General features: G+C 41.0%; 1 protein-coding gene across 1 annotated transcript in view; it reads right to left on the minus strand.

The window, feature by feature from the left end:
* SLC30A3 (solute carrier family 30 member 3) overlaps positions 1–21,453 on the minus strand; it is a 90,388-nt gene that overhangs the window by 26,200 nt on the left and 42,735 nt on the right. Inside the window, exons 2-4 of the mRNA XM_075200418.1 lie at positions 14,934–15,139; positions 14,711–14,857; positions 2,850–3,003 (exon numbers count right to left, since the gene is read on the minus strand). Of these exons, the coding sequence (XP_075056519.1) occupies positions 2,850–3,003; positions 14,711–14,857; positions 14,934–15,139 (507 nt within the window). The remainder of the gene's footprint in view (positions 1–2,849; positions 3,004–14,710; positions 14,858–14,933; positions 15,140–21,453) is intronic.

Consider the following 21,453-nt stretch of genomic DNA (forward strand, 5'->3'; position numbering starts at 1 on the left):
CTCACTGTGGAGGGCTAGTCGGTGTGATCTCACTGTGGAGAGCTAGTCTGTGTGATCTCACTGTGGAGGGCTAGTCGGTGTGATCTCACTGTTGAGGGCTAGTCGGTGTGATCTCACTGTGGAGGGCTAGTCGGTGTGATCTCACTGTTGAGGGCTAGTCGGTGTGATCTCACTTTGGAGGGCTAGTCGGTGTGATCTCACTGTTGAGGGCTAGTCGGTGTGATCTCACTGTGGAGAGCTAGTCTGTGTGATCTCACTGAGGAGGGCTAGTCGGTGTGATCTCACTGTGGAGAGCTAGTCTGTGTGATCTCACTGTGGAGGGCTAGTCGGTGTGATCTCACTGTTGAGGGCTAGTCGGTGTGATCTCACTGTGGAGGGCTAGTCGGTGTGATCTCACTGTGGAGGGCTAGTCGGTGTGATCTCACTGTGGAGGGCTAGTCGGTGTGATCTCACTGTGGAGGGCTAGTCGGTGTGATCTCACTGTTGAGGGCTAGTCGGTGTGATCTCACTGTGGAGGGCTAGTCGGTGTGATCTCACTGTGGAGAGCTAGTCTGTGTGATCTCACTGTGGAGGGCTAGTCGGTGTGATCTCACTGTGGAGAGCTAGTCTGTGTGATCTCACTGTGGAGGGCTAGTCGGTGTGATCTCACTGTGGAGGGCTAGTCGGTGTGATCTCACTGTGGAGGGCTAGTCGGTGTGATCTCACTGTGGAGGGCTAGTCGGTGTGAGCTCACTGTGGAGGGCTAGTCGGTGTGATCTCACTGTGGAGGGCTAGTCGGTGTGATCTCACTGTGGAGGGATAGTCGGTGTGATCTCACTGTGGAGGGATAGTCGGTGTGATCTCACTGTGGAGGGCTATTCGGTGTGATCTCACTGTGGAGGGCTAGTCGGTGTGATCTCACTGTGGAGGGCTAGTCGGTGTGATCTCACTGTGGAGGGCTAGTCGGTGTGATCTCACTGTGGAGGGCTAGTCGGTGTGATCTCACTGTGGAGGGCTAGTCGGTGTGATCTCACTGTGGAGGGCTAGTCGGTGTGATCTCACTGTGGAGGGCTAGTCGGTGTGATCTCACTGTGGAGGGCTAGTCGGTGTGATCTCACTGTGGAGGGCTAGTCGGTGTGATCTCACTGTGGAGGGTTAGTCGGTGTGATCTCACTGTTGAGGGCTAGTCGGTGTGATCTCACTGTGGAGGGCTGGTCGGTGTGATCTCACTGTGGAGGGCTGGTCGGTGTGATCTCACTGTTGAGGGCTGGTCAGTGTGATCTCACTGTGGAGGGCTAGTCTGTGTGATCTCACTGTGGAGGGCTAGTCTGTGTGATCTCACTGTGGAGAGCTAGTCGGTGTGATCTCACTGTGGAGGGCTAGTCGGTGTGATCTCACTGTGGAGGGCTAGTCGGTGTGATCTCACTGTGGAGGGCTAGTCGGTGTGATCTCACTGTTGAGGGCTAGTCGGTGTGATCTCACTGTTGAGGGCTAGTCGGTGTGATCTCACTGTGGAGGGCTAGTCGGTGTGATCTCACTGTGGAGAGCTAGTCTGTGTGATCTCACTGTGGAGGGCTAGTCTGTGTGATCTCACTGTGGAGAGCTAGTCGGTGTGATCTCACTGTGGAGGGCTAGTCGGTGTGATCTCACTGTGGAGGGCTAGTCTGTGTGATCTCACTGTGGAGGGCTAGTCTGTGTGATCTCACTGTGGAGAGCTAGTCGGTGTGATCTCACTGTGGAGGGCTAGTCGGTGTGATCTCACTGTGGAGGGCTAGTCGGTGTGATCTCACTGTGGAGGGCTAGTCGGTGTGATCTCACTGTTGAGGGCTAGTCGGTGTGATCTCACTGTTGAGGGCTAGTCGGTGTGATCTCACTGTGGAGGGCTAGTCGGTGTGATCTCACTGTGGAGAGCTAGTCTGTGTGATCTCACTGTGGAGGGCTAGTCTGTGTGATCTCACTGTGGAGAGCTAGTCGGTGTGATCTCACTGTGGAGGGCTAGTCGGTGTGATCTCACTGTGGAGGGCTAGTCTGTGTGATCTCACTGTGGAGGGCTAGTCTGTGTGATCTCACTGTGGAGGGCTAGTCGGTGTGATCTCACTGTGGAGGGCTAGTCGGTGTGATCTCACTGTGGAGGGCTAGTTGGTGTGATCTCACTGTGGAGGGCTAGTCGGTGTGATCTCACTGTGGAGGGCCAGCTGAGGCTCCCAAACCTGTGGTCATATTTAGTGTAGTGATCCTTAAAACTATGGTCAGGATAAGGAGCAGGGGATATGGACCTAAAATGTTTGTAATAAAAAAGCACCTTCTGATTACTACCCCTAGGGCGTGAGGAGCTTGGGCAGCACTAGGTAATGGGGACTCTGACTTTGAAGACCCTCTACTCTGTTTGAATATAGACTCTGAGCTACACTCATTATTATTGATAATCATTAGTCCAATAATGATTGTTTATGTTGAAGTTGATATCAACAGCTTTGAATGTAACCTCTTTGGATGATACATGGGGAAAAGAAAGTTCCATTTAAATGTCTCCTTGTTCCACTTTGTGCTCCGACATTGGAAACTCTTTCCTGGAAATTGGATTGTGGTTGCTCTATATTGGCTCAGTGGTTATATACATATACATTCAGCCAGGCATTAAGTGTCTACTGGGCGGATGTGGGCACAATTCCGACAGTGGAAATCTCGTCAGCTAACCTACCAGCATTGGTCTTTTAATGTCGGCATTATGAATGTCTACAATCATACTGTCAACATTTTCAAGCTGTCCCCACAATGGAAGTGTCGACATTTAGCATGTCGACATTTCCACTGTTGCAATTCAGTACCCAACCCCTACTCGGGATAAATGAATTGTTATCGCTACTCACATGATGTTGACGAAGACAGCGCAGCTGGATGTGATCAGCATGACGTGCCCATCGATGTCGTAGTCATTATTAATGATCCGAGCGGTAGCCAGATACAGCAGAATACCAGTCACAACCCAGATGGAGAGGACAGAAGCCAACGCTCCCAGGATTTCTACAAGTGATACGAGTGGAAACCAATAAGCCACCAGAAATGGCACCAAACTGACTAAACACAGGCAGAAAAGACCATTTGTCTGCTGGTATTTATCTTCATTTATATAAATATATTGCAAGGTCCCTGTAATTCCACCATTGTTATTAACACAGATAGTAACTTACTACAGGAAGATTTAGATAAAATGGCAAACTAGGCAGTTAATGACAGATGAAATGTAATTTAGATAAATGTGGGTTATGTATCTAGGCCATGATAATAACTGGGCTTCTTCTACATTAAATGGAAACAACTAGGTTAGAGAGAGGGGGACTTAGGAACGCTGGATGACAGAAAGCTAAGGAGCAGCACAGTGCTAGGCAGCTGCTGTAAAGGTAAATAAAATAGAGGGACAGCTAATAAGGGGAGTAAATGTATGTGATGAAAATATTATTTTCCCATTGTCACCAGGTCCCTGGTTAGACCATAACTCCAGTACGGGTACAGTACTGGACACATCACTGTCAGAAGAGCATAGGAGAACTTGAGTAGGTTAAGGGACGGCGGCCTCATTGATAAGAAATGTTAGGATTAAATTTCAAAGAGAGGTTAGTACAATGAGCTTTGGTTACTGTGGAAATAAAGTTTGTTAGAGGGGATCAAATTAAAATGTATAAATACAATACAAAGATCTGTGTAATTACCAGGTCACTTCCTACATTGAAACATTGTTGGTAGCCTGGACGTCATTCAGAGAATCAAACGGCAAACTTGACTTTCACAAGTGATAATCTGTTTCTGCTTTTCACACTCATTTAACAATTGCATAAACCTTGGTCAAACTTGTAACATATTAAAAAATGACTTTAACTCCAGATAACTCATGAACCCAGGAGACATCATACAACCCAGGAGACATCATACAACCCAGGAGACATCATACAACCCAGGAGACATCATACAACCCAGGAGACATCATACAACCCAGGAGACCTCATACAACCCAGGAGACATCATACAACCCAGGAGACATCATACAACCCAGGAGACATCATACAACCCAGGAGACATCATACAACCCAGGAGACCTCATACAACCCAGGAGACATCATACAACCCAGGAGACATCATACAACCCAGGAGACCTCATACAACCCAGGAGACATCATACAACCCAGGAGACATCATACAACCCAGGAGACATCATACAAGAGAAAAGCAGAAGATTTATCTGTCTGTGAGGAGGCTGCAGGTGAGCAGCCCTAAGGAAACAGACTGAGCTAATGAAACCCTACCTGACGCCCCGGTGAATGCAGTAGAAAGCCCAGAATTTCTCCATGTAGAGACAGGGGCGGATCTAGAAAAGTATCCTACCCGGGGCGATTTAGGGAGGGGGGGGGATTTAGACCCCGCCCCCTTTTTGACTTCAAGGCTGCCGGCGGCTGCACAATATGTGCAGGTCCGCTCGGCAGTGACAGTGTGCTGCCCGGCTGCTCTGATTGTGTTTTAAACACAATCAGAGCAGCCGGGCAGCACACTGTCACTGCCGAGCGGACCTGCACATATTGTGCAGCCGCCGGCAGCAAGCCCCTGCTAGGGGGGGCGATCGCCCCCCTGGATCCGCATTTGTGTAGAGATGAATAATGGGCGGAGCTGGCCATTTCACAGGGACGCGAGGTTCAGCAATACAAGCTGCGCGTTCCGCACCCTATTTGTAAGTTAGCGGTACTCGTCTGTGTCTAGAGTTGGAAGGACCATGGTCAGCTCATTCTGCTGTGGGGTGAGGTTGGGGTAGAGCTGGAAACACATAAGGCCGAAATCTTTGTGTTCAAAGGTGGAACAGTCTTAAACATTTTGGTACTCTCCACCTCCCAATACCTCTACTGGCTTGGACTCTGGACGGGGCGTGGGCTATATGAAAGTGGGTGTGGCTTAGGATATATGTATGCTTGATTGGATGGGTCTTGTTTCGGGTGCATTATGGATGGAATTTATTTTGTTCCAATTATACATAGTAACAAAATAACATAGTTTATGAGGTTAAAAAAAAGACACCAGTTCATCAAGTTCAACCTATTTGGATCTCCTGTGATCCCTCTCTTATATTTGAAATTGATCCAGATGAAGCGACCTGTCACACATTGCACCAGCTAACCTGCATTTTGGTCACTGTTCTTAGCTGTTTCCTTTGGTTCTCACTCCCTGCATTCAATTGCTGGTCTGAACTGAGCAGGCACACACCTGGGGGTAAATGTATTATGCTCCGATTTTTTCAACTCGCTGGAAATCGGCGACTTTGCAGCTAAAATTTAAAGCGGCAATGGCTTGTAAAAGCAAGTTTACCTTTACAAGCCATCGCCGCTTTAAATTTTAAATTTTAAATTTTAGATACAAAGTCGCCGATTTCCGGTGAGTTGCAGAAATTGGAGATTCATACATTTCCCCCTGGTCTTTTCAAAGCTTCCTGCATTCTGTTGATTGGCTAATTGCCTGTCAGCTCTGTCTATTTAAAGCTCCTGCTTCTCTACCAAGTTGCCAGATCTTCAGGTCTCCTTACGTGTGAGGACGCTGTTCTCTCTGCCATATCCATATTCCATATCTTGACTGTCCTTACTGGCTAACCTTTTCTTATAACTAAATGACCCCATACCTTTTATCAATGTTGTCATCCTTCTCTGAACCCTTTCTAGTTCCAAAATGTCTTCTTTCTAGAGTGGTGCCTAGAAATGTACTCTGCATTCAAGATGAGGTCTTACCAACCATTTATAAAGTGCCAAAATTAAAAGTCTTCCCTTGCATCTATCTTTTTATGCTTGCCAATACTTTATTTGCCCTTGCAGCTGCTGCTTGACATTGAGAACTATTGCTAAGTCTACTGTCTACAAGCACTCCCAAATCCTTTTCCATTATATATTCCCCTAAATTTATATATTCCCCTAAATGTATCCCTTTTAATATATAGATTGCGTGCTTGTTTTTGATCCCTAAGTGCATAACCTTACATTTATCTACTTATCTTTGTGGGCAGCACGGTGGCTTAGTGGTTAGCACTTCTGCCTCACAGCACTGGGGTCATGAGTTCAATTCCCAATCATGGCCTTATCTGTGTGGAGTTTGTATGTTCTCCCCGAGTTTGCGTGGGTTTCCTCTGGGTGCTCCGGTTTTCTCCCACACTCCAAAAACATACTAGTAGATTAATTGGCTGCTATCAAATTGACCCTAGTGTCTCTCTCTCTGTCTGAGTGTGTGTTAGACTGAGTGTGTGTTAGACTCCAATGGGGCAGGGACTGATGTGAATGAGTTCTCTTTACAGTGCTGCGGAATTAGTGGCGCTATATAAATAAATGGTAATGATGATAATTTATCTATGTTAAACCTCATATTCCATTTGGCCGCTCAAACCACCAGTTTATTTAAGTCCCTCTGCAGCGAAACTACATCTTCCTTTGATTTTATTACCTTGCAAAGTTTAGTGTCATCTGCAAAAATGGAAAGTTTACTCTCTAAACCATCACCAAGGTCATTAATAAATATATTAAAAAGGAGTGGCCCCAGCACGAAACCTTGAGGAACTCCACTTAAAACTTTTGACCAATTCGAAAATGTTCCATTTATCACAACTCTCTGTTCCCTATTCTCTAACCAGTTTTCGATCCAAGTACAAATGTTGATTCCTAGACCCAATTCCCATATTTGTAAACCAACCTCTTGTGTGGCACTGTATCAAAGGTAAAATCTAAGTAAACCACATCTACTGTGCTGCCCTGGTCTAAGTTCCCACTAACTTCCTCGTAGAAACTAATTAGATTAGTTTGACATGACCTATCCCTCACAAATCCATGTTGATTCCTACTAATAATCTTATTGTGCACCAAGTAATCCTGAATACTATCCCTTAATATACCTTCCAGTAGTTTCCCCACTATTGATGTCAGGCTTACAGGTCTATAATTCCCTGTTTGTGAACTCATCCCCTCTTAAAACAACGGCACCACATCTGCTATTCGCCAATCCCATGAGATTGAATCTAGGGAAATTGTGACTAGCGATCTAGTTATTTATGGAGTTTAGCTCCATAAGAACCCTTGGGTGTATGCCATCTGGACCTGGAGCTTTATTTATCTTAATATTCTTCAGTCGTCTTTGGACTTCTTCCTTTGTCAGCCAAGAATTAATTAATGGTACAGTTTCTTTTCCATTCCCATTCCAGAATCCAGGACATTTCCCGTGCAGCCCCCCTTCACTGGAATGACCTACCTCCGTCGCTCCATCCGTCTCTCTCCTACTCTGTGCTCCTTCAAATGTGCACTCAAAACTCACCTCTTCCTCAAAGCCTACCAACCATCTACTTAACCCCCATCTCCTCCGCTCATTCTCCCCTCTCTCCCACTGCCTCAACTGGCTCCTCTTGTGTCTAGTCTGTTTACCCTCGCTTAGGGTGTAAGCTCGCATGAGCAGGGCCCTCTTCCCTCCTGTCTCCCTACCCGTTCTTCTGCTCCGTGTCTATTGCAACTGCCTGCCTGGAGTTTCTGAAGTATTGGTACTTTTTGTTTATTGTACTGTACTGTTATACCCTGTATAGTCTACTGTTTGTACTATGTGCGGCGCTACGGAAATCTTGTGGGGCCTAACAAATGATAATAATAATAATAACTTTTCAAAACATTATTTTTGAAGAAACACATGAGCAGGAAAAGTCTGTATTTCCAGGATAATCCAGGGCTAACAGCGTGGAGATTGGAGATAGAAGATGTTTCTAATCCATAACTAGTAGCTGACAAGTGGTCCTTGGGATCTGTGCACGAGACCTCTGCAGTTCTTTCTGTAAGGAGGGAGTTCATTCGTGGTAGATGAGAGATTGGGTTATTGACAGGAAGATCTGTAATAATCTGCGATTTTTCTAAACCGTCCAATCTTATATATAAAATCATTGGTCTATTTGTTTGTCTGTCTGGTTATGCATTTGGGCACCCATGCACCAATTGGGATGAAACAAACGCCAGATGGTCCAGTTAGGTCTTGGTCAGGTTTTAGGGAGGTTAGTGTCCTGGTCGGTATAACAACCAAAGTATGCGGTGGTATGTCCGAGTCTGCCACAAAAACACTCATGCACAAAGTATATAATTTAAAAATTGTTTATTCTAACATATAAAAAAAAAACATATTAGGTACAACCAATGTGGGCTGTTATCGGTGCCAAACCAATTAATAGCGAGGTAGGTGCACCTACACGCTAACCAGATAATATGTATACCAGTCCAGCAACTGTATAAGAACCGTTCCACTCTATTATTGTAGAGATTGTGATATGATTTTCACAGGATATCCAAACCCTAGTATTAGGGATAATAATATGGAGAATATAGTGTCCTGGTCGCACCTCCCCTTGGTGTGCGCTGGACAGAACTTGGACCTGGAGAGTCTATCCTGAGCCTTCCACTGGATGTAATTGGATGACATTTAATATAAAATCAAAAAGACACTGGGCAGCCACCTCCGAGGAGTGTTGGAAGAGCTGCTAATTGTTTTTAAAAGGTTGACAGTTACATCCAACTCATTGATAACTTAATAACTTCATGGTATAATCCCAGGCAACGGCGCATACTTCAGCTAGCATAATTAGATATAGATTATTATAAATCCTGTGGTGTGGATAATGATATGTTCCTCTGTGTATTACTACATCTCCTGCTGTGTAGATTATATGTTCCTCTGTGTATTACTACATCTCCTGCTGTGGGGATTATAATATGTTCCTCTGTGTATTACTACATCTCCTGCTGTGTAGATTATATGTTCCTCTGTGTATTACTACATCTCCTGCTGTGTAGATTATATGTTCCTCTGTGTATTACTACATCTCCTGCTGTGTAGATTATATGTTCCTCTGTGTATTACTACATCTCCTGCTGTGTAGATTATATGTTCCTCTGTGTATTACTACATCTCCTGCTGTGTAGATTATATGTTCCTCTGTGTATTACTACATCTCCTGCTGTGTAGATTATATGTTCCTCTGTGTATTACTACATCTCCTGCTGTGTAGATTATATGTTCCTCTGTGTATTACTACATCTCCTGCTGTGGGGATTATATTATGTTCCTCTGTGTATTACTACATCTCCTGCTGTGTGGATTACAACATCTTCTACTGGTTGGATTATAATATGTTTCTGAGACTGAACAGATGCCCTATGCTATCCTGTCGTGTTGCTGGGGACCGGATGGGCTTGCCTTCCCCCTCTCCCCTTTGTTTATCCCATTTGTGCCCCTTTAACCGCACCTAGAACCGTGTCCTTCTGAATAACTCTCTCTGCTAGTGTACCCCCTTTCTGGACACCTGGCTGGTGCCCCTGACCTCTTCCTTTAGATGAGGGTTGCTGTGGATGGTTCCCTCCTGGCCTATCACACTAGCCAGAGCCACAGGGTAGCGGGCAGGGCGTTGTTATTAGATGCTGGATCCCAACCTCAGAACTGCCGGATAACGGGTTAGATTGGTCTAAGCTGTAGGTCACAGGAATTACCGCAGGTAAGTAGGCGTCAAAAGCAGGATCTTGAAGCAGTGATGATTTATTAGCTCAAGAAGTCCTAATAAGGACAGGTAGTGTACTAGTAATCTCCAGAAGCTCACATGATATAATACATAACATGGAAAAACAGGGTTCTTTTTATACAATTTTTGACATACATGTTGGCAGGGGTTAACCTAGCCCGCTAATGCTAGCTGGCACCACAAGTCTGAGATATTACATCCAATGTTTACCCTCACAATGTAATATTCTTTAGACTTGGAGATAACACAATTTTAAACTTAATAAAATTTAACTCACTCTGTGATTTCTGAAATCACTTGCTGCTCACATTGTTCAAACAGGATCTAAAACACAGGATAAAAAACTACACAGGATAGAAAGGTAACGACCCCCTGCTGTGCTAAAAAGATTTGTTGGTCAATCTGAGATGAAAAGACTTACTTAGCATGGGAGTTCCTGTTTTCCTTTCTTACAAAAACAAGCTTCCTCCAACAAGGCATGTTATCTCATAAAGCAACATATGAACCATATGGAAATAAATACATTTACACTCCCAGTTTAGACTTAGCACTGCTTGGCGCTGTGCGCCAGTTACTAATCTGAGTTTTAACCCATTTGGCACAGCAAAATCAGGTATTACCCCTTAGATACTACAGCAGTTATCTTGACCACGTGGGAGGTGAGAGGGTCCCGGCCACACTTCTCCCCCATGTGGGCCACCAGCAGGCTAGTATTCTGCTCAAATTAGGCACAGGGCGCTCTTGCCCATCTGGCCCCACCTGGCTAAGTACTGCTCCCAGTCCATACTGTGACGCGTCAGTTTGCACTATAAAGTCCTTGTCATAATTGGAACAGTACTGGAGCACGAACAGGGCTTCCTTTAATGACTGAAATGTCAGCTGACACGCGGATTTCCAGTCAAATTCTTTGGGGAGTTTGTTCTTAGTGAGATCTGTCAGGGGCTTTGCTACAGTACTAAAGTCTGGGACAAAACGTCTGTAGTCCCTTGCAGTCGTTAAGATTGATGGTAAATGTAACTGGGTCGTGGGCTTGGGCCAGTCTTGGATTGTCTCTACCTTAGCTGGCTCTGACCTAACCCTTTCTCCCCCCACACGATGACCCAGGTACTGTACCTCTGACATCTCCATCTAGCACTTCTCTGCCCTAACAGTTAGACCTGCCCACTGAGATTTCCTTAACGCCATCACTACATGCTCCAGATTATCCTCCCAATTCCTACTGAAATTGGCAACGTCATCTACATAAACCATGAGCTCTAAACAACTCCAAAAGCATTAACTCAGGGCAAGGGGTAGGCGTCAGACAAGTTCACATTATTCAACTGGCAGTAGTATACGTAAAACAATGGTGTTTTGTCCTTCTTGGGAGCAAATAAAATGAAGGACGTCCATGGACTGCGCGATGACTGGATCACATCTAGCTCAAGCATCTCCTGTACCTTCCTGTATATGCACACCTTGGCCTCTGGTGAGACCCTATAAGCAGGTTGCCTAACGGGCCTATGCTCACCAGTGTTCACATGGTGCATCACCAAGGAAGTCCGTCTGGGCTTCCTACTAAACTGAGTTGCAAAGGGCCACAGCACTGCCTCAAGCTGCTTCCTCTTGCGGTTATGCAACTGCTCACCCTAGACTCCTTCCTCTACACCACCTTCACCTCTGAGGTCCGCAAGGAGGTCAGGTAGTGGATCACTTCCTGGTTCCCCAGTTGGTAAACAGCAAAATGCTACCAACTCCAAAGTTCCCCAACTATTGGCAAGGACCTGAGGGGAGAGGAAGCGCTGGGGCTCAAGCCACTGGCACACATCAGAGGACTTGCAGTATGCCCGGACATCATCCGACATTTCAGGCCAGAAAAAGTTCTGTGTCATGTACTTCAGTGTTCGGTCCCTCCCCTGATGTTCAGTCATAGGGATTTTGTGGGTCCCTTTCTTCATTCCAATTGCCCTCCTCTAACCACAATAGGAGGGGCCTGCTGCCACCACTAGCCTCCCTCGCCGGCACCTAGAACTGCTTTCTTTTGGGTAACTCTTGCTGCTAGTATTCCCACTTGCTGGTACACCTGGGCTGGTACATTTGACTTCTTCCTGTAGGTCAGGGTTGTTGTGGATGGTTTCCCCAGGCCTATCACACTGGCCAGAGCTGCAGGTAGCGGGCAGAGTGGTGGTATTGGATGCTGGGTCCAAACCTCAGAAAAGCCGGATAATGGATCAGATTGGTTTAATCTGCAGGTCACAGAAATTACAGCAGGGTAAGTAGGCGCTAAGGCAGGATCTTGAAGCAGTGATGTTTTATTAGCTCAAGTAGTCCTTACAAGTACAGTTACACACTAGTTTCAGGTACTAGAGATCTCCAAAAGTTACAGATGGAATAATACTACATTTTACATGGGCAACATGGCTTTTTATAGTTTTACACACATACTCAATGTTCCTCTGTGCATTACTACATCTCCTGCTATGTGGATTATAATATGTTCTTTGGATTCTGCATTGGTGATTGGACTTTGAGTCTGGCCTGGTACATGTAGCTGCACAAACTGTACCTATGAACTATGCTGCCATTGTGGAGATTTTGCTGTGTGATATATGTGTTACTAGGTGAAGGACCCGGTGTTGCCTGTCCGGGTTTAAATCTTTAAGTTATTAAGTTATCAATGAGTTGGATGTTACTGTCAACATTTCAAAAATAGTTAGCAATTTAGCAGCACTTCTAACATACCCATGAAAGAGCTGCCCAACCACACCATGAGGTGGCTGCCCAGTGTCGTTCTTGTTTGTATTTTAAATTTCTGCCCAGCGTACACTAACGGGAGGACCAACCAGGACCTCAATCCCCTAGTATGTCTTCTGGGATTCAATGTTACCAGACTGTGAAGTTTTCATCCAAATCCATCAAGTGAAAGGTCCAGAACAGGCTGTCCGGGTCAACGTTCTGCCCAGCATAAATTAAGTGGGGATCCATCCGGGACCCTAACCACCCTAAAACCTAGCCAGGATCCAACTGGACCACCTCACGTTGGTTTCATCCCAATTGGTGCCAGGGTGTCTGAATGCGTAACCAGCCAGACAAACAGACCAATGATTTTATATGTAATGTTCTGTTATATAAAACTGTGTACTCTCATCATCTACATATCTGCTCAGTGTTATCCAAAACCGTTCATTGTGTTCCACGACCATAGAGATTTATCATTTTAGCATAATGATTCTATGATGTGTTCTTTTTTCATGGTAGTTCTATAGAAAGGAGCTGTCTGAATATAAAAAGCAAATATCTTATCTGTATATTAGTCTATCTATAGGTATGTATATCGCTACATACCTCCAATATCTGTTATATTACATAACTGCAGTGCTCGAAACATTCTACAATTTCAGTATCCAAAATATAAATATATCCTCAAAGTTGTATATTACCTAAATGTACTGCCCAAACAATTGCATAGGCACAATGTCCTGTGTGTTACATAACATATCATTATTAATATAGTATTCCCAATATGCAACATAATATCTCAGTGCCCAAAGTTGTACAAAGTGGACCTGGTTTAAAAAAATAGAAAGGAACATGAATGTACTTCCACCTGTGTTCAAATCCAAGCGGATCTGAAGATACGTTATACTGCACCTACACCGTACCTGCCGTGTGTTATCAGACAGACTGCAGGAACCACATAGGCGTATGTACAATATAAGGACAGAACGCATACAAAAATGTTTATAATATAAAATAAATGAGCAACAGTTAAATCATTAGTAAAATATTGTAGTTTAATCAAAAATATTTTAATATTATTTTTTTTAACATTAAATACATAGTGTGTACTGTACATACAGTGTGTCTGTATAGTATGTGCCAGTCAGTACTTACACCCGCCCTGTGATTGGTGCAAGTGATAGCGCTGAAACCAGGCGTACGTAAGAGAAACCCAGTCTATTGATACGTAGATCAGTCTATTGATAAGTAGATCAGTCTATTGGTACGTAGATCAATCCACTGATACCTAGATCAGTCTATTGATACGTAGATCAATCCACTGATACCTAGATCAGTCTATTGATACGTAGATCAATCCACTGATACCTAGATCAGTCTATTGATACGTAGATCAATCCACTGATACCTAGATCAGTCTATTGATACGTAGATCAGTCTATTGATAAGTCGATCAGTCTATTGATAGGTAGATCAGACTATTGATACGTAGATCAGTCTATTGATAAGTCGATCAGTCTATAGATAAGTAGATCAGATTATTGATAAGTAGATCAGTCTATTGATAGGTAGATCAGACTATTGATAAGTCGATCAGTCTATTGATGGGTAGATCAGTCTATTGATAAGTAGATCAGTCTATTGATATGTAGATCAGTCTATTGATAAGTCGATCAGTCTATTGATAAGTAGATCAGATTATTGATAAGTAGATCAGTCTTTTGATAGGTAGATCAGACTATTGATAAGTCGATCAGTCTATTGATACGTAGATCAGTCTATTGATAAGTCGATCAGTCTATTGATACGTAGAGCAGTCTATTGATATGTAGATCAGTCTATTGATAAGTCGATCAGTCTATTTATACGTAGATCAGACTATTGATAAGTCGATCAGTCTATAGATAAGTAGATCAGCCTAAAGATCAGTAGATCAGCCTATTGATACGTAGATCAGTCTATTGATAAGTCAATCAGTCTATTGATAAGTAGATCAGTCTATTGATACGTAGATCAGTCTATTGATAAGTCGATCAGTCTATTGATATGTAGATCAGTCTATTGATAAGTCGATCAGTCTATTGATAAGTAGATCAGATTATTGATAAGTAGATCAGTCTATTGATAGGTAGATCAGACTATTGATAAGTCGATCAGTCTATTGATACGTAGATCAGTCTATTGATAAGTAGATCAGTCTATTGATACGTAGATCAGTCTATTGATAAGTCAATCAGTCTATTGATAAGTAGATCAGTCTATTGATTAGTAGATCAGTCTATTGATACGTAGATCAGTCTATTGATACGTATATCAGTTGAGAAACATAACTTCAGTGTGTCTGTTCCTGCGCTCTCCACTTTCCCTAATACTCTGAAATCTTGGGTCTATGATGACACAAAACTCATAGCATTGGCTACAGCAGACATTTAACTTTAAATTGTTTCCACTCACCTGAGCGATGCCAGCCAAACGTCATGGTCTTTGTTGGAGGTCGGGTTGAGATCCACAAGGAGAAGATGCTGACACACATACTGCCCAGATCAGTGAGGAGATGGGCCGCATCGGTCATGATGGCCAAACTATGAGCAATGTACCCCCCTGAAAGCAGACAGGAGCATCATGGGAATGTACATGGTACCGGAATCTAGACACAGATGAGCTCCTGAGTAGTTACCTACAACCTCTCCGATCATGAAGATGAAGCACACCCCGCAGGCGAAGTACAGCTTCCTCCGAGCCTGCAGCTTCTGCTGAGTGTCCGAGGAGATGCTTGTCCCATGGCAGTGCCCGGTCACAGGTCTCTGCAGCTCAATAGACCCCGCTGAACCTCCATTCTGAAAGGGGATTCCTGGGAACAGCTCCTTGGTCTCTGTGAAAAGACTGAGAAACAAAACCGAGTATAAGAAATGTTACCGATCATGAGACCTCTATGGTGATATGGTATATCACCAGACTGGTGTAGTAATATTATACCACAAGTTAACCCGTGCATGATACTCATGCATTCTAGTCAAATCAAGCTACTTAAGGTGTTAAAAAGGTTCTTGTCATGCATTTGGGCTTAGCCCAGGCCTCATCAGGGAAAGAGCGTTACTTCCTGACGCAAGCGCCCTTTTTTTAACGTGGTTTTGTCCACATGTCACCACCTCATCATTTTTCTCCATCACCTCATCCTTCATCTTCATCGCCACATCCTTCATCAAGCTACTTAAGGTGTTAAAAACTCCCCCCTGTCACCCCCGGCAACCACCAACCACTCCCAACTGTCACTTCTCCTTCAAGAAATATATAGGTCAGTGTATAACTCTGCCCAGCAGGTGGCGCTGCAGCTTGGTTTTTTTTTTCTCCACACACGCCACTAGGCATTTATATAGTAGATAATATCACCAGACTGGTGTAGTAATATAATACTATAATATCACCAGATTGGTGTAGTAATATTATACCGTAATATCACCAGACTGGTGTAGTAATATTATACCATAATATCACCAGACTGGTGTAGTAATATTATACCGTAATATCACCAGAGGTGTAGTAATATTATACTGTAATATCACCAGACAGGTGTAGTAATATTATACTGTAATATCACCAGACCGGTGTAGTAATATTATACTGTAATATCACCAGACAGGTGTAGTAAAATTATACCGTAATATCACCAGACAGGTGTAGTAATATTATACTGTAATATCACCAGACCGGTGTAGTAATATTATACCATAATATCACCAGACAGGTGTAGTAATATTATACTGTAATATCACCAGACAGGTGTAGTAATATTATACTGTAATATCACCAGACCGGTGTAGTAATATTATACTGTAATATCACCAGACTGGTGTAGTAATATTATACTGTAATATCACCAGACAGGTGTAGTAATATTATACTGTAATATCACCAGACCGGTGTAGTAATATTATACCGTAATATCACCAGACTGGTGTAGTAATATTATACCATAATATCACCAGACAGGTGTAGTAATATTATACCGTAATATCACCAGACAGGTGTAGTAATATTATACCATAATATCACCAGACTGGTGTAGTAATATTATACCATAATATCACCAGAGGTGTAGTAATATTATACCGTAATATCACCAGACTGGTGTAGTAATATTATACCGTAATATCACCAGACTGGTGTAGTAATATTATACCGTAATATCACCAGACTGGTGTAGTAATATTATACCGTAATATCACCAGACAGGTGTAGTAATATTATACTGTAATATCACCAGACCGGTGTAGTAATATTATACCGTAATATCACCAGACTGGTGTAGTAATATTATACTGTAATATCACCAGACCGGTGTAGTAATATTATACCGTAATATCACCAGACTGGTGTAGTAATATTATACTGTAATATCACCAGACTGGTGTAGTAATATTATACTGTAATATCACCAGACAGGTGTAGTAATATTATACCGTAATATCACCAGACTGGTGTAGTAATATTATACCATAATATCACCAGACAGGTGTAGTAATATTATACTGTAATATCACCAGACAGGTGTAGTAATATTATACTGTAATATCACCAGACCGGTGTAGTAATATTATACTGTAATATCACCAGACTGGTGTAGTAATATTATACTGTAATATCACCAGACAGGTGTAGTAATATTATACTGTAATATCACCAGACCGGTGTAGTAATATTATACCGTAATATCACCAGACTGGTGTAGTAATATTATACCATAATATCACCAGACAGGTGTAGTAATATTATACTGTAATATCACCAGACAGGTGTAGTAATATTATACCATAATATCACCAGACTGGTGTAGTAATATTATACCATAATATCACCAGAGGTGTAGTAATATTATACCGTAATATCACCAGACTGGTGTAGTAATATTATACCGTAATATCACCAGACTGGTGTAGTAATATTATACCGTAATATCACCAGACTGGTGTAGTAATATTATACCATAATATCACCAGACAGGTGTAGTAATATTATACCATAATATCACAGACTGGTGTAGTAATATTATACCATAATATCACCAGACTGGTGTAGTAATATTATACTGTAATATCACCAGACTGGTGTAGTAATATTATACTGTAATATCACCAGACAGGTGTAGTAATATTATACCATAATATCACCAGACTGGTGTAGTAATATTATACCATAATATCACCAGACTGGTGTAGTAATATTATACTGTAATATCACCAGACTGGTGTAGTAATATTATACCATAATATCACCAGACTGGTGTAGTAATATTATACCGTAATATCACCAGAGGTGTAGTAATATTATACTGTAATATCACCAGACTGGTGTAGTAATATTATACCATAATATCACCAGACCGGTGTAGTAATATTATACTGTAATATCACCAGACTGGTGTAGTAATATTATACTGTAATATCACCAGAGGTGTAGTAATATTATACTGTAATATCACCAGACTGGTGTAGTAATATTATACCATAATATCACCAGACTGGTGTAGTAATATTATACCATAATATCACCAGAGGTGTAGTAATATTATACTGTAATATCACCAGACTGGTGTAGTAATATTATACCGTAATATCACCAGAGGTGTAGTAATATTATACCGTAATATCACCAGACTGGTGTAGTAATATTATACTGTAATATCACCAGAGGTGTAGTAATATTATACAGTAATATCACCAGACTGGTGTAGTAATATTATACTGTAATATCACCAGACTGGTGTAGTAATATTATACCGTAATATCACCAGACTGGTGTAGTAATATTATACCATAATATCACCAGAGGTGTAGTAATATTATACTGTAATATCACCAGACCGGTGTAGTAATATTATACCGTAATATCACCAGACCGGTGTAGTAATATTATACTGTAATATCACCAGACTGGTGTAGTAATATTATACTGTAATATCACCAGACTGGTGTAGTAATATTATACCATAATATCACCAGACAGGTGTAGTAATATTATACCATAATATCACCAGACTGGTGTAGTAATATTATACCATAATATCACCAGACTGGTGTAGTAATATTATACTGTAATATCACCAGACTGGTGTAGTAATATTATACCATAATATCACCAGACTGGTGTAGTAATATTATACCGTAATATCACCAGAGGTGTAGTAATATTATACTGTAATATCACCAGACTGGTGTAGTAATATTATACCATAATATCACCAGACCGGTGTAGTAATATTATACTGTAATATCACCAGACTGGTGTAGTAATATTATACTGTAATATCACCAGAGGTGTAGTAATATTATACTGTAATATCACCAGACTGGTGTAGTAATATTATACTGTAATATCACCAGACTGGTGTAGTAATATTATACCATAATATCACCAGACTGGTGTAGTAATATTATACCATAATATCACCAGACTGGTGTAGTAATATTATACTGTAATATCACCAGACTGGTGTAGTAATATTATACCATAATATCACCAGAGGTGTAGTAATATTATACCGTAATATCACCAGACAGGTGTAGTAATATTATACTGTAATATCACCAGACTGGTGTAGTAATATTATACCGTAATATCACCAGACCAGTGTAGTAATATTATACCGTAATATCACCAGAGGTGTAGTAATATTATACCATAATATCACCAGACTGGTGTAGTAATATTATACCATAATATCACCAGACAGGTGTAGTAATATTATACCATGATATCACCAGACTGGTGTAGTAATATTATACCATAATATCACCAGAGGTGTAGTAATATTATACTGTAATATCACCAGACAGGTGTAGTAATATTATACTCTAATATCACCAGACCAGTGTAGTAATATTATACTGTAATATCACCAGAGGTGTAGTAATATTATACTGTAATATCACCAGACTGGTGTAGTAATATTATACTGTAATATCACCAGAGGTGTAGTAATATTATACCGTAATATCACCAGAGGTGTAGTAATATTATACCATAATATCACCAGACTGGTGTAGTAATATTATACCATAATATCACCAGACTGGTGTAGTAATATTATACTGTAATATCACCAGACTGGTGTAGTAATATTATACTGTAATATCACCAGAGGTGTAGTAATATTATACCATAATATCACCAGACCAGTGTAGTAATATTATACCATAATATCACCAGACTGGTGTAGTAATATTATACTGTAATATCACCAGACAGGTGTAGTAATATTATACCATAATATCACCAGACTGGTGTAGTAATATTATACCGTAATATCACCAGACAGGTGTAGTAATATTATACTGTAATATCACCAGACTGGTGTAGTAATATTATACCATAATATCACCAGACTGGTGTAGTAATATTATACTGTAATATCACCAGACAGGTGTAGTAATATTATACCGTAATATCACCAGACCGGTGTAGTAATATTATACTGTAATATCACCAGACTGGTGTAGTAATATTATACTGTAATATCACCAGACCGGTGTAGTAATATTATACCATAATATCACCAGACTGGTGTAGTAATATTATACCGTAATATCACCAGACTGGTGTAGTAATATTATACTGTAATATCACCAGACAGGTGTAGTAATATTATACCATAATATCACCAGACTGGTGTAGTAATATTATACTGTAATATCACCAGACAGGTGTAGTAATATTATACCATAATATCACCAGACTGGTGTAGTAATATTATACCGTAATATCACCAGACTGGTGTAGTAATATTATACCATAATATCACCAGAGGTGTAGTAATATTATACTGTAATATCACCAGACAGGTGTAGTAATATTATACCATAATATCACCAGACTGGTGTAGTAATATTATACTGTAATATCACCAGACCAGTGTAGTAATATTATACTGTAATATCACCAGACTGGTGTAGTAATATTATACCGTAATATCACCAGACTGGTGTAGTAATATTATACCGTAATATCACCAGACTGGTGTAGTAATATTATACTGTAATATCACCAGACAGGTGTAGTAATATTATACTGTAATATCACCAGACAGGTGTAGTAATATTATACCATAATATCACCAGACTGGTGTAGTAATATTATACTGTAATATCACCAGACTGGTGTAGTAATATTATACCGTAATATCACCAGACTGGTGTAGTAATATTATACTGTAATATCACCAGACTGGTGTAGTAATATTATACTGTAATATCACCAGAGGTGTAGTAATATTATACCATAATATCACCAGAGGTGTAGTAATATTATACTGTAATATCACCAGACAGGTGTAGTAATATTATACCATAATATCACCAGACTGGTGTAGTAATATTATACTGTAATATCACCAGACTGGTGTAGTAATATTATACTGTAATATCACCAGACAGGTGTAGTAATATTATACTGTAATATCACCAGACTGGTGTAGTAATATTATACTGTAATATCACCAGACTGGTGTAGTAATATTATACTGTAATATCACCAGACTGGTGTAGTAATATTATACCGTAATATCACCAGACAGGTGTAGTAATATTATACCATAATATCACCAGACTGGTGTAGTAATATTATACTGTAATATCACCAGACAGGTGTAGTAATATTATACTGTAATATCACCAGACAGGTGTAGTAATATTATACCGTAATATCACCAGACAGGTGTAGTAATATTATACTGTAATATCACCAGAGGTGTAGTAATATTATACTGTAATATCACCAGACTGGTGTAGTAATATTATACTGTAATATCACCAGACAGGTGTAGTAATATTATACTGTAATATCACCAGAGGTGTAGTAATATTATACTGTAATATCACCAGACTGGTGTAGTAATATTATACCGTAATATCACCAGACAGGTGTAGTAATATTATACTGTAATATCACCAGAGGTGTAGTAATATTATACCATAATATCACCAGACTGGTGTAGTAATATTATACTGTAATATCACCAGACTGGTGTAGTAATATTATACTGTAATATCACCAGAGGTGTAGTAATATTATACCATAATATCACCAGACTGGTGTAGTAATATTATACTGTAATATCACCAGACTGGTGTAGTAATATTATACTGTAATATCACCAGACAGGTGTAGTAATATTATACTGTAATATCACCAGAGGTGTAGTA

The sequence above is a fragment of the Mixophyes fleayi genome, chromosome 3 (assembly GCF_038048845.1).
Source record: "Mixophyes fleayi isolate aMixFle1 chromosome 3, aMixFle1.hap1, whole genome shotgun sequence".
Taxonomy (NCBI): domain Eukaryota; kingdom Metazoa; phylum Chordata; class Amphibia; order Anura; family Limnodynastidae; genus Mixophyes; species Mixophyes fleayi.